Source organism: Aedes aegypti, chromosome 1, assembly GCF_002204515.2.
Source record: "Aedes aegypti strain LVP_AGWG chromosome 1, AaegL5.0 Primary Assembly, whole genome shotgun sequence".
NCBI classification, from domain to species: Eukaryota; Metazoa; Arthropoda; class Insecta; order Diptera; family Culicidae; genus Aedes; species Aedes aegypti.
This window is the reverse complement of record NC_035107.1, coordinates 201,831,630-201,845,842: the sequence shown is the minus strand read 5'-3', so window position 1 is coordinate 201,845,842 and position 14,213 is coordinate 201,831,630. Positions and strand designations below refer to the sequence as shown.

Below are 14,213 nucleotides of genomic sequence, written 5' to 3'. Positions count from 1 at the left end.
GTCGGTTTGCCGGCTGAGCATACAACAGCCTCCTGAAGTTTGCTTCAAGTGTTTCGGGAAGGGCCATAAGTCGTGGAATTGCAATGGTCCCGACAGAAGTAAGATGTGCAGAAAATGCGGCGCTGAAGGCCATAGGGCAAGCGATTGTAAGCAAATCGCTAAGTGCCTAATATGTGTCGACAGAGCAGACAACGGACACTTAACGGGCGGACCCAAATGTCCGGGCACAAGCGGAGTATCAAAGCAGCCAAAACGGAAGTAACACAGTTAAATTTAAACCACTGTGATGCAGCCCAGCAGCTGCTTTGGCAGTCAGTCTCGGAAACCAAGACTGACGTGGTGTTATTATCGGACCCATACCGCATACCAGCCAACAACGGGAACTGGGTGGCGGATAGGTCTCAACAGCTAGCAGCTATAGGGACGACAGGACGATACCCAATCCAAGAAGTAGTCTCTAGCTCAAATGACGGTTTTGCGATAGCAAAAATCAACGGCGTGTTCTATTGCAGTTGTTACGCGCCCCCAAGGTGGTCGATTGAGGAATTTTCCCACATGGTTGACAGGATGATGGCCGAACTAGCTAATCGGCAGCCAGTAGTGATAGCTGGCGACTTTAATGCATGGGCAGTGAAGTGGGGTAGCCGCTGCACCAATCAAAGAGGCCAGCTATTGTTGGAATCCCTGGCCGCATTAAATGTAGAGCTGGCAAATGTGGGTGCAGTGAGTACCTTCCGCAGAAATGGTGCAGAATCGATCATCGACGTGACGTTTTGTAGTCCTAACCTTTTAGGTACCATGAACTGGCGCGTTGATGACGGTTATACTCATAGCGATCATCAATCGATTCGCTATAGTATAATACCAGGCGGGCAGAAGGCAGCGCGATGTAACTCGACCCAAGCCCGAGGATGGAAAACAGCGCGCATCGACGGCGAAGTATTCACTGAAGCCCTGAGGCGCGAACGAAACACTCTGGACCTAAACGGTGAAGAGCTAGTTGCTATGATATCACGAGCGTGTGATGCTTCCATGCCGAGAAAAGCCCCTCCTAGAGAGAACAGGCCGCCAGTGTATTGGTGGTGCGAATCAATTGCAAATCTTCGAGCAATCTGCCTTCGGGCTAGACGAAGAATGCAACGCGCACGCACAGAAGCACAAAGAGAGGAACGCGGTGCAGCATTCAGAGAAGCAAAGTTGGCTCTCAAAAAGGAAATCAAGAGTCGAAAACGGGCATGCTTTGAAAGTCTATGCGAGAGTGCCAATTCTAGTCCATGGGGTGACGCCTACAGAGTGGTAATGGCTAAGACCAAAGGAGCCATAGCGCCCCAAGAGAAATCGCCCGAGTTGCTGCGATCGATAATCGATGTACTCTTCCCGCACCATCCCATAAGCCCATGGCCTCCAGCGCCGTATGCGGCAGATGAAGGAGAAGAAGTGGCGAGAGTGACGAACGAAGAGCTGGCAGAAGTCGTGAAATCATTCGCGTCAAACAAGGCACCGGGACCCGATGGTATCCCGAATGTTGCCTTAAAAGCGGCAGTGAACACGGATCCGGACATGTTCAGAACCACGATGCAACGCTGCATTGATCAAGGAATCTTCCCGGATGTATGGAAGCGACAGAAATTGGTGCTACTACCAAAGGCGGGGAAACCACCAGGTGACCCGTCGGCGTATAGACCTATCTGTCTACTAGATACGACGGGCAAGTTATTGGAGAGGTTGATTCTCAACAGACTAGTACCGTATACGGAGAGTGCGGACGGCCTGTCCAACAACCAGTTTGGATTCAGAAAAGGTAAATCTACTCTGGACGCCATCCAGTCGGTCGTTCAAACAGCTGAGGTGGCAATCGAGCATAAAAGGAGCGGCATCCGTTACTGCGCGGTTGTCACTCTGGATGTGGAGAATGCGTTCAACAGCGCAAGCTGGGAAGCAATAGCACACGCGCTTCACCGCCTCAAGGTACCGGTGCAGTTGTGTAAGCTTCTAGAAAGCTATTTTGATGGTAGGATTCTACTGTATGACACAGAGGAGGGGCAGAAAAGCGTTCGAATTACCGCGGGAGTACCTCAAGGTTCAATCCTGGGCCCGCTGTTATGGAATGCGATGTACGATGACGTACTGAGGCTGCCCCTTCCGACGGGTGTTAAGATTGTTGGCTTCGCCGACGATATCACCGTAGTGGTCTATGGTGAATCGATGGAGGAAGTAGAGTTGACAGCAGCGCACTCTATTTCCCTGGTTGAGGAATGGATGAAGTCTAGGAAACTAGGACTGGCCCGTCACAAGACTGAGGTGGTGGTGGTCAACAACCGCAAGTCCGAGCAACGGGCGCTTATCTCGGTAGGTGATTGCACCATAGAGTCCAAGCGATCCCTTAGGCATCTTGGGGTAATGATCGATGACAAGCTGAGCTTCGCTAGCCACGTTGAATATGCCTGTAAAAGGGCATCTACGGCTATAGCGGCGCTTTCGAGGATGATGTCTAACAGCTCTGCTGTAATTGCCAGCAAACGCAAGCTGCTGGCAAGCGTGGCGCTATCCATACTAAGGTATGGAGGACCAATCTGGTCAAAAGCGCTTAGAACGAACAGAAACCTAAAGCGGTTGGAAAGCACGTACAGGATAATGTGCTTAAGAGTAGCAAGTGCATACCGGACGGTATCTAAAGAGGCCGTGTGCATCATAGCCGGGATGACGCCCATCGGGCTCATCATCAAGGAAGATGTTCAATGCTTCAACCAAAGGGGTACCAGAGGAGTCCGCGACACGTGTAAAGAGGAAACGCTCAGAAGCTGGCAGCAGGAATGGGATAACTCCACTAAGGGTAGATGGACCCATCGACTAATACCAAATGTGTCAGATTGGTATGGTAGAAGCCATGGGGAAGTGAACTTCCACCTGACGTAGTTTCTGTCAGGACATGGTTGCTATAGACAGTACCTGCATAGGTTCGGGCACTCAGAATCTCCTGCGTGCCCCAATTGTGCTGGTATAGAGGAAACAGCGGAGCATGTCGTGTTCGATTGCCCCCGTTTCATTGTTGTGAGAGGTCGCATGCTCACTACATGCGGAGGGGACACGTCCCCCGACAATATTATAGAGAGAATGTGTGCGGATGCCGAGTGCTGGAATGCAGTAACTACGGCTGTCACTCACATTATGTTAGAATTGCAGCGTCTATGGCGCGCCGACCAAGAGTTGGCTGCAGAGGATTAGCCCTGCCGAGGCTGGTCCCTTGTAACATTGTTTAAGTCGGCTAGGAGAAGCAGTTTGCCTAGGCTACTTCTGCTACACGTGTTGTGCTATATGCACTGGTCCCTTCCCGAAGAAATACCGTAAGGTGGTTCCGGGGAGATGAGGGTCTGAGTCCAAGGGTCATGTCGATGCACTGTTCACCACTTGAGCAATTCTAAATGAATTGCTCATGCACAGTGCATAGGCTGGTTTTAGCGGGTCGTCGTTGGTGCGTCATCCCCGCATTCCCTGAGTTATCTTCTCAGGGGATCTGTTTGCAGATTTCCCCCTAGTAAAAAACAAAAAAAAAAAAATACGTTATTGAAGGATTCCGTTTGATTTCTCCCGAAGAGTTATCCGACGTCATATCCGACTATCTCAAAACAAATAACGAGCGGTGGAAATTCTACAGAGCAGAAATGCAATTGCTGCCCTATAATGTAAGAACTAACATTGGAAATGTTGCAGTTATAATGTTGTCGAATCATTTCAACTAACATAACTGAACAAAAGAAAATTCAAGTGAAAAGAATAACATTTTCTTTGTTTACATGTTATTTATGTTATTGTTCATTGGGAAGCCCTAACAAATGTTCAAGCTAATAGAAATCATGAATATAACTGTTTGTTTTTGAATTTATTGTTCAAAACGGTAAACTTTTCACTTGCCCCACTTTTGGGGCAAGTGAAAATTAAGGAGACATTTTTCAAAAACTTTTTCTGTATTTTTTTCTTCAATTTTTCATAAAAATCAATTTCAGCATGCTGCTTATATTTGGTGGGAGTCAAGCTAAAAAATGTACACGACCTCATTTGTTTCAATTTAAAGTCTCTAGAATTTGAAGAATCTCAACTATGCGAATTCCATTGCCCACTTGCCCCACGGTACCTTAACTGTAATATATTGTTGAGTTATGTAATAACAATATTTGTTGAAGTACCCAAAAACATAATATGTAGGGTAAAAGCACCGGTTTTGGCCAGCCTAAGAGAAAATGTCAATAAAAATTAAATGGGAAGCCGTATTAATACTAAAAATATGTCAAATGCAAGCTTTCAATCCATATTATGTGTATAAAATAATAAAACTGAGCTTAAACCATTTTTTCGCTTTGAAAATCCCGTTGGTCAATATAGGCCAACGGAACCAGTTTCGGCCAGAGATTTAACTTCGGTTCCTATGGTGAGTAAATGAATGTAGCTCTATCATATGAATGTGATCTAATGAACACAAAAGGTTCCATGCTGATTGGCTGTGTAAAACGGTGTATAATCCACTATGGCTACAACTGGTGTATGGCCAAAACCGGTGCGTCTACCCTAATAACAATATTTGTTGAAGTACCCAAAAACATTTCCACCCACTAAAAGGCCCCCAGACAGCATGCAAAAGGATGCTGTTAACTGAACATGCGCAACGAGGTGATGAAAAAGAGTTCATAAGGGTATCATTTTTAGAGCTTATCAAACTTTGGAATAGAAACTTAAAATACTATTTAATATTCAATTCTAAAATCTTAAAAAAATGTTCATATCAAACATCTAAAAATATGTTCAAATAATTGAAAAATCACAAACGTGTAGAAATAAAGTGGTAAAACTCATCAAACTCAACATTGAGTTTCAGACAAAACATCCTTCATCTCTACTCAAGACCATACAATAGCTAGATAGATTCTAACGAATTAGTAATTAGGAAACTTATAAATGTGAAATGGAAAATTCGATTAATTTTAAAAAGGAGAACATTTTCAGCTGGGAGGACACATGATCAAAAAGGAGGACATTTCCTCCCAAATGATGGGTCTACCCCGTTTGGCATAAAGTCGTTTGGCATAAAGTCGTTTGGCATAATAGTCGTTTGGCATAATGGTCGTTTGGCATAATTTGAAAAAGGAAGTGGTACAGTAATATACCGTACCATAAGATGCGTCATAAAATTCCATGTTCCTTTTTTATCAAATGACATGGAATAACTTAGGCGTTGGAAATATTTTTGTCAAAAATGCGCCATAATATCCCGGACTTGATGATCCCGGAAGTCATGTATGATGCAATTCCAAAAGAGTCTTATTGGATATTGGTTTCCTTGAAAAATGATGATTAGAAGTATGTCCTATCACTAACTGACAACGGAATGTACGATCGTGAGCAGTTTATACACACCCCTTTGCTTAATGGAAGGAATTTGATCAAATTCAATGTTTCTTATTATTATGCCAAACGGCTATTATGCCAAATGGCGATTATGCCAAACGACCGTTATGACATTATGCCAAACGACTGTATGCCAAACGGGGTAGACCCCCAAATGATACCATCTGGTAAGCCTAAATACACGGCCTTACAGTAACTGTTGAGGTCGAAATACAGGTGTCTGTGATACAAACTCTAGTGAAATTAAATGGTATAGTACTAAATTCGGGTTTTCGTTTATTTATACAGTTAACTCTCCCTTACTCGATATTGAAGGGACCATCGAGTTAGGGAGGTATCGAGTTACAGAACACAAAACCCGTGCAACTGCGATCTAAGGGACCATCGAGTTAGCCATGAAAACCAACTTTTACTATGGTTCTCTAACTCGATATCGAGATACGGAATATCGAGTAAGGGAGAGTTAACTGTAGTTTATGAATGTTTTCCACTACCATATGAAAAATGGATTATAAAAAATCAGCAATTTGCAAAAAAATGTAAAAAAAAAATGAGAATCACAAATAGAGAACAATTAAAACAAACTATACATTGATATTGATACTTGATTTGTACAAAATGAAAATGTATGACGATTGTAGGTAAACAGTATAAAAAGTTTATTGAAAATATCATAATTAACCGTATTGGAAACACCTACGATAATAAATATGTATAAAGCATCTAATGGAGAGTCTTACTTCTAAAATCCCATAAAAGCGTCCAGATAACTGATGAAATCTTGCACAGATCCCGGAGGGAATTTCTTCAACTGTCCAAGGTTGCTCTCCGCCAGAGTTTGTGCCAAAGTCGACGGTGTGCAATACTTCAAGTATCCCTCCTTGGACAGCTGGTCGGCCAGTTCCGTTTGGTGGTTGTCCATCAGTTTTTCATTCACAACCACCACGAGCGGTTTCTCGGCTCCCAGCACTTCTATGCAGCTTCCGGCGCCGGCATGGCTGATAACTAAATCCGCCTGCTGGATGTCTTCGGCGATACTGGCCTTGAGGTCGTAAAATCTCACTTCGATGTCGTTTCCAAAAACTTCTTTGATTATTTGTGGGTTTCTGCCGCGGCCTATTTGGAGCACTAATTTCCTACAGCCCATCCTACGTAGCTCAGCTACCACCGGCGAGTCCGTGACAGTATCAATCAGGTCTTCGAACTGTGTTGTTCCGACAGTCACAAAGACTCGTTCATATGTTGGCCGTTTCATCGTTGGTTGCAACTAAAAAGGCATTAAGTTACATATTACACAAAAACAATGCTATATGAATTTAGATTACTAAAATTATTTAAACCTTTTCAATCTAAGTTGGCTTGATAGTTAGGTGACTAACGGATACGTTTGGCGATAGCTTCCTAATTTGACCTACTATTGCAATACCGAACTAATTTATTTGAATTGCCACTAGCTTTTTCGATAGACTAGTACTGTTATAATTTCCAATGGGACCCGGTAGATTTCTATATCACTGGAGAGCAATGTGTTTTCTATTTTGTGTTTTGATAACAACGCAAACGATGGTGCGTCTACGCTGACATGGACACAGGCGCTGTCACGCTGTCCATGTGCTCGTGAGCGAAATCAGAAACGTTTCCGAGAAGGTATCGAACATAAAATTGGTGCTACAGTGGTGGTAAATGTAGGGGTTTCATTGAAAGCTTTGACGTAATCTGAAATACGCTTTACGTGCCGCTTACAAGCAAACACGTGCCAAGATCTAAAAAAGTCTCAATCGCATGGTCGTCATGAGTAGGGTTTTATTTTATTGTCCGATATATCAATGTGCCTTCAATTATTCGCTATATTTGTTACCATAATAACAACATCATAAACCGTTTGATTTGCGAAGAAAATTTAAGTTAAATGTTAACACTCCAATTTCTAATTTTTTATTTCCGATCTAAAAATATTTGCATCAAAAAAGTGTACAGGAGTTTTTTTTGTAAACGGTACTAATGTTTACGTTTCAAAACAACCCGGGCAATATGCCCCTCCCATAGAAAAAAAAAGGTCCACAGCATTGTAGAAATGTTTCCAAAGAGAATTCCACCACCTGCTAAGCTTAAAAGGGTCCATTAGCATTCGTCTTCTGGTAAAAAAAAGTTTTTGTAATAAGTACAATAGTAAAAAATGGGTTTCATTCACCCTAAGGCTTGCTTATCAGAAGCTCATTTTGCTTCTAGGCATCGGCAAAAAATATAATCTTGAACACAACTCACGTTTTGCAATTGTTATTCGGGTTGAAAGTTCATATAGAGACTGTTATGCCTTTATTTTTCAATATGGGACTGCACCAGCTTCATATCTTTCCGCAACTTTTCCGAACAAAGTGTGTTAATTTTTATATGCATAGTAAAGTTCATATAAAAACATGAATGTTGCGACGAAAAAAGGCGTTGGTTCGAAAATCCATTTGGGACGTTGGTTCAAAAATACGGATTACGGTGAAATTTCACCGTAATCTCAACAGCTGAAGCTTCGGTAAAAATTCACCGAACAATCTGTAAAATCTTTGAACGAAATCATAAAGAAAAACAAGGAAATGGTTAAGACCGGGGATCGAACTCCCGACCTACCGATCAGGAAGCAGGCTTGCACTAAGCCAGCTTTCACTGCTTGTTAGTGGTGTGCAAAAACTGAAAAAAAGGAAGCTCATGCCTGCCAGAGCGACTGTCATACGATTTCACAGAAATTCGATGAAAATAATGCTGAAACCGAACTGTTCGTTAGTATTTCACAGGGTTACAGTAAAATTGTTTGTTTCGCGGAGTTTTCCGGTAAAATAATAGATTTCACGGATTTTCTCCGGTAAAATAGTTGATTTCACGGATTTTGTCGGTAAAATAGTATTTCACTGGAAAATCTGTATTTTTGTTGTTTACAGTTCAATTTCGGTGATTTATTTCACAGGATACTGCGATTTATTTTAAGTGTGTAGGGTGATATCGTCGGCGAAGCCAACAATCTTAACACCCGTCGGAAGGGGCAGCCTCAGTACGTCATCGTACATCGCATTCCATAACAGCGGGCCCAGGATTGAACCTTGAGGTACTCCCGCGGTAATTTGAACGCTTTTCTGCCCTCCTCTGTGTCATACAGTTCCTCTATGTCATACAGTAGAATCCTACCATCAAAATAGCTTTCTAGAAAAAGATAATAATAATAATAATAAAGCTTTCTAGAAGCTTACACAACTGCACCGGTACCTTGAGGCGGTGCGCTGTTGAACGCATTCTTCACATCCAGAGTGACAACCGCGCATACACAAAGTTCTACAAAAGTGTGACAGTACGTGTATAAGGTATTGGGAAAAGCGTGACAGAGGGATGTTTTTTAGTGGGAGGGCTTCAAAGCTACATGATCAGGACCACCTTGGTAAATGATGCGATTCATGTAACCTCTGTTTAAAAAGTTATCTATCAATGCGTCGACATCTTAAATATCGAACTATTCAAAGGTTTGATTCTCGAAATTTTATAAAACATGAATAAGCGCTTATGTCAACACTTAAAGTGACGAACTATTCATAGTTTGTTCAACAAATTCATAATAATAAAAATACATGTTATGATACAAATGTGTTATTACAAGCATGAAACGAGCTCACCAATTGGTAATCCATTCTCGACTGAACAGTTAAAATCGCAGCGTCAACACGTATAAGCAAAAATAACTCCGATGGCGCGCGAATGAAGTGCTAACTGAAAAAAAAAAACACTCCGCGAAAATGAATCGGACTGCTTGGGTCTTCGCAAAGCACTCTTCTCCTTCAATTTATAAGCAATTCTCAATAAATTATGTCAAACATTTCATCAGTTGTTTTACCGAAAACGTTTAAAACCCACTTTAAAATTGTTCCTAAAAAGAGCTCTATCCATTTAAAAAAAAAAATCATTCGAAGAAATGGCGCTATTAATACCTAATTGATTAGAGTATAAATTTCAGAACCGATTTCTGTTAACGGTAAATATCATTTCAGCGCATTTCATACAAAATTATTAATACATGAAAATACACATTAATATTGCAGCAACCATTACCATTTGATGCTACTTTGATTTAGAATATTTTTGAATCACAAATAAAAGCTATCAGAACAATTTTCTGACTATTCACCCAATATGCGACATTAGTTGTGCAAAATTTCAGCCTCAAATAAGCACTTTCGAAATCTTGGTAATTTTTAGAAAATTTTGTTTTTTTCCTATACATATTGCTATAAAACGCATGCTTGGTATTCCATTTACTCAATGCTTACTTTTGACGAATGTTACAAATATACTGTTATAGGCAGTACCGTGCTGCATCAATACCCGGACGCTTAAACAGGGAACAATATTGAAATTGTATTTTAAATAGATTATCTCTACAATTATATGATGTTCTGTGCTGCTACACATTGATTCATATCTTATCTAGATAATGATAATGAGTTTTTAATACAAAATTAAGATTTTATCATTTAAATAGTCGAATCAATCATTATTGTCTTGTCCTTAAATCCGGACACTTGGAATTAGCCTTGTCTTGAAATCCCGACACTTGTGAATCAAAATCCGGACAGCTGAATTACATCATCAAATATTTGTGTAAAATAGGTAAAAAGATTAATCCAATATAACTCCACATTGTTACGCATTTGATGCACTCATTTACTCTACGTTGCTCAACAAAATTTAAAATGCAAGTTAATTAGTGTTTTTATTACCTCAATTGAAGTGATAGATATCTGGTTTGGCGCATGTGTTCACACCTGCAGCAATACATAAATCACACATTTTATTTCAGAGAAAAACAAAGTAAGTAATCACATAACATTTTTATTAGATTAGTTTCAAGTTTTCTCTTCATTTTCCTTTATTTTTCTCGTTCACATATGCCAAATTCATGAGTATTTTATCTCGTCCGGATTTCGAGCCAATCGTCTTCAATCCCGGACAGTCTATTTCAACACATATAAAATGTCATTTTAACCATATTTATCAATTATTATGTCATTGTATTGTTAATTTATAATCCCGTACGCACTTATGTTGAAAACACTGTTGAAAATGTTGAAATCAAACACAATACTATCAATCCGAACTTGATGCTTAACTGAGAAGAACTTGCACCGCGATGAAAAACATTCTGACTGGAACAATTTTTATGTTTTTATTTTTATCAATTGTTCGGCAATGGTTACTAGATCACAAGTTACAGTAAAATGATGAACTCGGTCACGTCTTTTTCCATAATGCCCTAATTCCGCGCTCTGTTCTCCTGTTCAAAGCCCAAGGTCCATAAAAATTCAAAAATTGTTGTGTGAACAATAGACCACAACCCCACAAAATTTACTTAACATTGTGAACCACAAATAACATTGCCTTGGTAGATTTGATTGTGACTCTCATTTATATCATACAATCCTTAAAGACTTATTGAGAAAACAACGAACAGGGGTCTTCTATAAATTACGACACACTCGGGAAATGATTCGTGGAAACGCCTCCCTACAAGAAGTATGATATACGGGGGAGAGCGATTGCAAAAGGGCCATATGTTGTGTGACGTATTATATGGATGACCCTTATAGTTCTTCTGAGGTTTCTGGTTTGCTTAAAAAATTGAAGTTTCAGTTACCCGTGGCATTAGCGAATATCAATAATTGAATTGTTTAAACATAACGATTCCAAGCAAAAATGCAAACTGGTCCTTGTATTGTATGAACAGTGCAGAATACAAATATAAGGGCAGTCGGAGCGGTTTCGCCAATGGGGTGGAATGAACACCCCTTGAAACCTGCACACATTTTCAAATTTCTTCTTAAATAACATGTAAACCCAAAGATGACGAAGAAACGAAGCGATATGCATGTTATATGTCAGTGTTCTAAACTCCAGGGAAAAGGAACAAATTATATTCGAACAAACTGCCCATATTGCTCCGAACGGCTCTTTCAAAATTTCATCATTTTAAAATGTTGATGTTTGACTGTTACAATGTTCTTTAAAATGTAATCTTTTTGCACTGAGTGTTTCTATATAGTAATAACTTTCTAGTTTAGTGAATTAAAAAAAAATTGTTAGATTCTATATAATTTCACAATCTAAAATGGAGTGCTTATATAACTTCATCAATAAAAATCGACACAAAAAATGCCGAACTTTGAAAAATCATTAATTTATTCGTGAACTTGATAAGACAACGGAAATCATGCGGATCTAGTCTATTGATCTAAAAATTGTTGGAAATCATACAAAGATCCGAAAATTCTATAATATTTTCTGCACTTCTATCGACTTTTCCTTAAGGTGGCCAAACTGCCCACTTTCCCTTATACGAAAAACACACATACCAATACCACGATATTGAAAAGACTATTACAAATGATTATCTTTATTTTGTGTGATAGTCAACAAATTATGAAAAAACGTAGCCTAAGCGTTACGGCTCTCATAAAGCTATAATTTTTTCTCATACGGAAAGGGGGAGAATGTTGAAAATTTTCAATTTCAGCGTTGCGTTATGAATAGATGGGCCTTACATTAAAATCAATGTTAATTTGATTGTTTCGCGAGTGTGCGGAATAAGGCATCCTTCTGCGAACTATTTAAAAAAAAATCACAATTGTAAATTATAAATACAGTCTAGTTTATATTTTTCCCATAATCTTAAACAGATTTGCTAGCGATCCACTCCTAAAGCTTTTTGTTGATGCGATACTGGTTTTTAATTAACCATTTGAATCGTTTAATTCCTTAATTGCGCTGAATTGCGGCACTTTACGGTACTCTGGGAATTCACTGAGCTATTGAAATTTTTTGAGACTATTTTGTGACATAACTTATGATTGATTATCTTAGGTCTTCAGAACCTATTCCATAGCGCCCAGGCGATCAATAATACTTGCTTAGTATTGTGCTCTGCAAGAAAATTCTACGGAACGATATGATTTGAAAATGTCGATACATTGCGCAGTGATAATAAAAATCACCAAATATTGTAGATTTAGCTAATTTAGAACTTTTGCATCCTTGAAGAACGAAATAGTAGTTTACGGAACAAGTTGCAGAATGATAATTTTTACAGCACGAGTCGTAAATTCATCCCACGAGGCTTGCCGAGTAGGATAATTACGACGAGTGCTGTAAAAATTGAGTTCTGCGACGAGTTACGACAACATTTTTTGCAATTTCGTAGAATACCACTTGAGGGTGTCAGAATTTATATAGGAATGCAATCACCATTTTTTTACAATTTCTGAAAAATTGTTTTGTTATGATTCATTACGCAACTTAAAACAGTTGCGTAATGAGAAAGCGTTGTGTAATGAATCATTACAGCACTGGTTTCAGTTGCGTAATAACTATTCCCGCACTGCATACTTCAGTGCAGGAAAGAAGGCCATTTCATGACATATTTGCGTGATGAAAAACATCCTATTACGATGAGAAATTGCTAAAAAATCCAAGTCTTCTTGAATTTTGATGTTGCTATTAAATTGCGCGTTACCGCCGCCGCTGGATGTGAATTTTAAAATGAGCGCCGCAATATCCATCATTTCCATTGAAGAGCAAAAGCTTCTAGGATTTGTTCTGCGGCCTTTATCTCAAAATTATTGCATATTTCTACTGAGGTCAAATATCTAATTGATGGCACTTTCTTATATTATTCTTTTTTCTGGGACAGATCCTGCTTCTCAGCTTCGTTTTCTTATGAACACTTCCACAGTAGACCTGTTCATATTTAAATAAATGTCTGGAAATCTACCGGTCAAGCAGTATTCGGAATTCTCATGCCAAGAACAATGTCTGATCAAATTTGCAGCTCATTTGATAAAGATTTCAGTATGCTTCAAGTTGAAAATGTGTTTTTGGGGTTATTTCAAGGTTTGAAAAATCATAACTAGCATGTGGAAAATCAAAACCACTTGCTATTACCACTATTTGAAAGCTAATTCTATTCTGTTAAAGTTTGTAGAACACGCTAATGAGGTTAAATTGAGTTTTAAAATTGTTTGATCCAAATTTGTTCTCAACAGTACCCAGAAATTACAGTTTTCTCAATATACATGGTATTTAAATCACCCATTGACATTATTTTTTCAGGCCCTAGTCAACGGGAATCAAACATAATACATTTATGAATACATTGCAAACCAACAGCTTACATCTTGCTTAAGGCAATAAATTACAATAAATGCCCAAAGATCGAGCACCGCATCGCAACCTGATGATAGTTAAATCACAGACAAGCAGACGTAACAAATAGAACAAATTTTGTTAAAATCCATCGCCCAGTTTACACCATCATCACCTGGTGAGCATGTTGCATGAAATACTGTAAATACTGCAGATGGCGGTAGTGTGAAACGTCAAACACGAAGAAAAGCGATGGGCGCGCATCTGGTTGTGAGATTTGTAACATAGAGATTTTGAAATTATCGTTAAATGAGTGGTCGATAGAAATTTCGTCAGTGTTACGTCTGTTTGTCTGTGGTTAAATCATGCATGACACATGTACCGAAAACGAAATTTGAACAAGTTACAAAAACATCAATGTTGCGGTTTTTAAGAACTATTAGCTTCAAATTTTCATTTGAAAATACCGTTTATATTTTTTACCGTGCATACTTTTTTAAATACTTTATTATATAGGTTTTGATCAAACAATAAACAATTCAGCTACGATTCACTCAATCAAAGTAAAATATTTCTGAAATGGAGAAACACGAAATATGTTTGTAAAGGGCCTATTTTACTTTTTTTTATTTGAAAATTGTATA

At 39.2% G+C, this 14,213-nt stretch overlaps 1 protein-coding gene across 2 annotated transcripts; it reads right to left on the bottom strand.

Moving 5' to 3' along the window:
• Positions 1–6,035: 6,035 nt before the first annotated feature.
• LOC5577530 (UDP-N-acetylglucosamine transferase subunit ALG13 homolog) lies at positions 6,036–7,001 on the bottom strand. Of its 2 annotated transcripts, none has more exons than XM_021857252.1 (2): positions 6,726–7,001; positions 6,036–6,667 (listed from the first exon to the last, which is right to left on the bottom strand). In XM_021857252.1, the coding sequence occupies exon 2, from the start codon at positions 6,653–6,655 to the stop codon at positions 6,143–6,145; it is 513 nt and encodes a 170-aa protein (XP_021712944.1). In that variant the 5' UTR covers positions 6,656–6,667; positions 6,726–7,001; the 3' UTR covers positions 6,036–6,142. The 2 variants fall into 2 exon arrangements, with proteins under 2 accessions (XP_021712944.1, XP_001663412.1); XM_001663362.2 differs by having other exon boundaries at positions 6,741–6,999.
• Between the last annotated feature and the right edge of the window lie 7,212 nt (positions 7,002–14,213).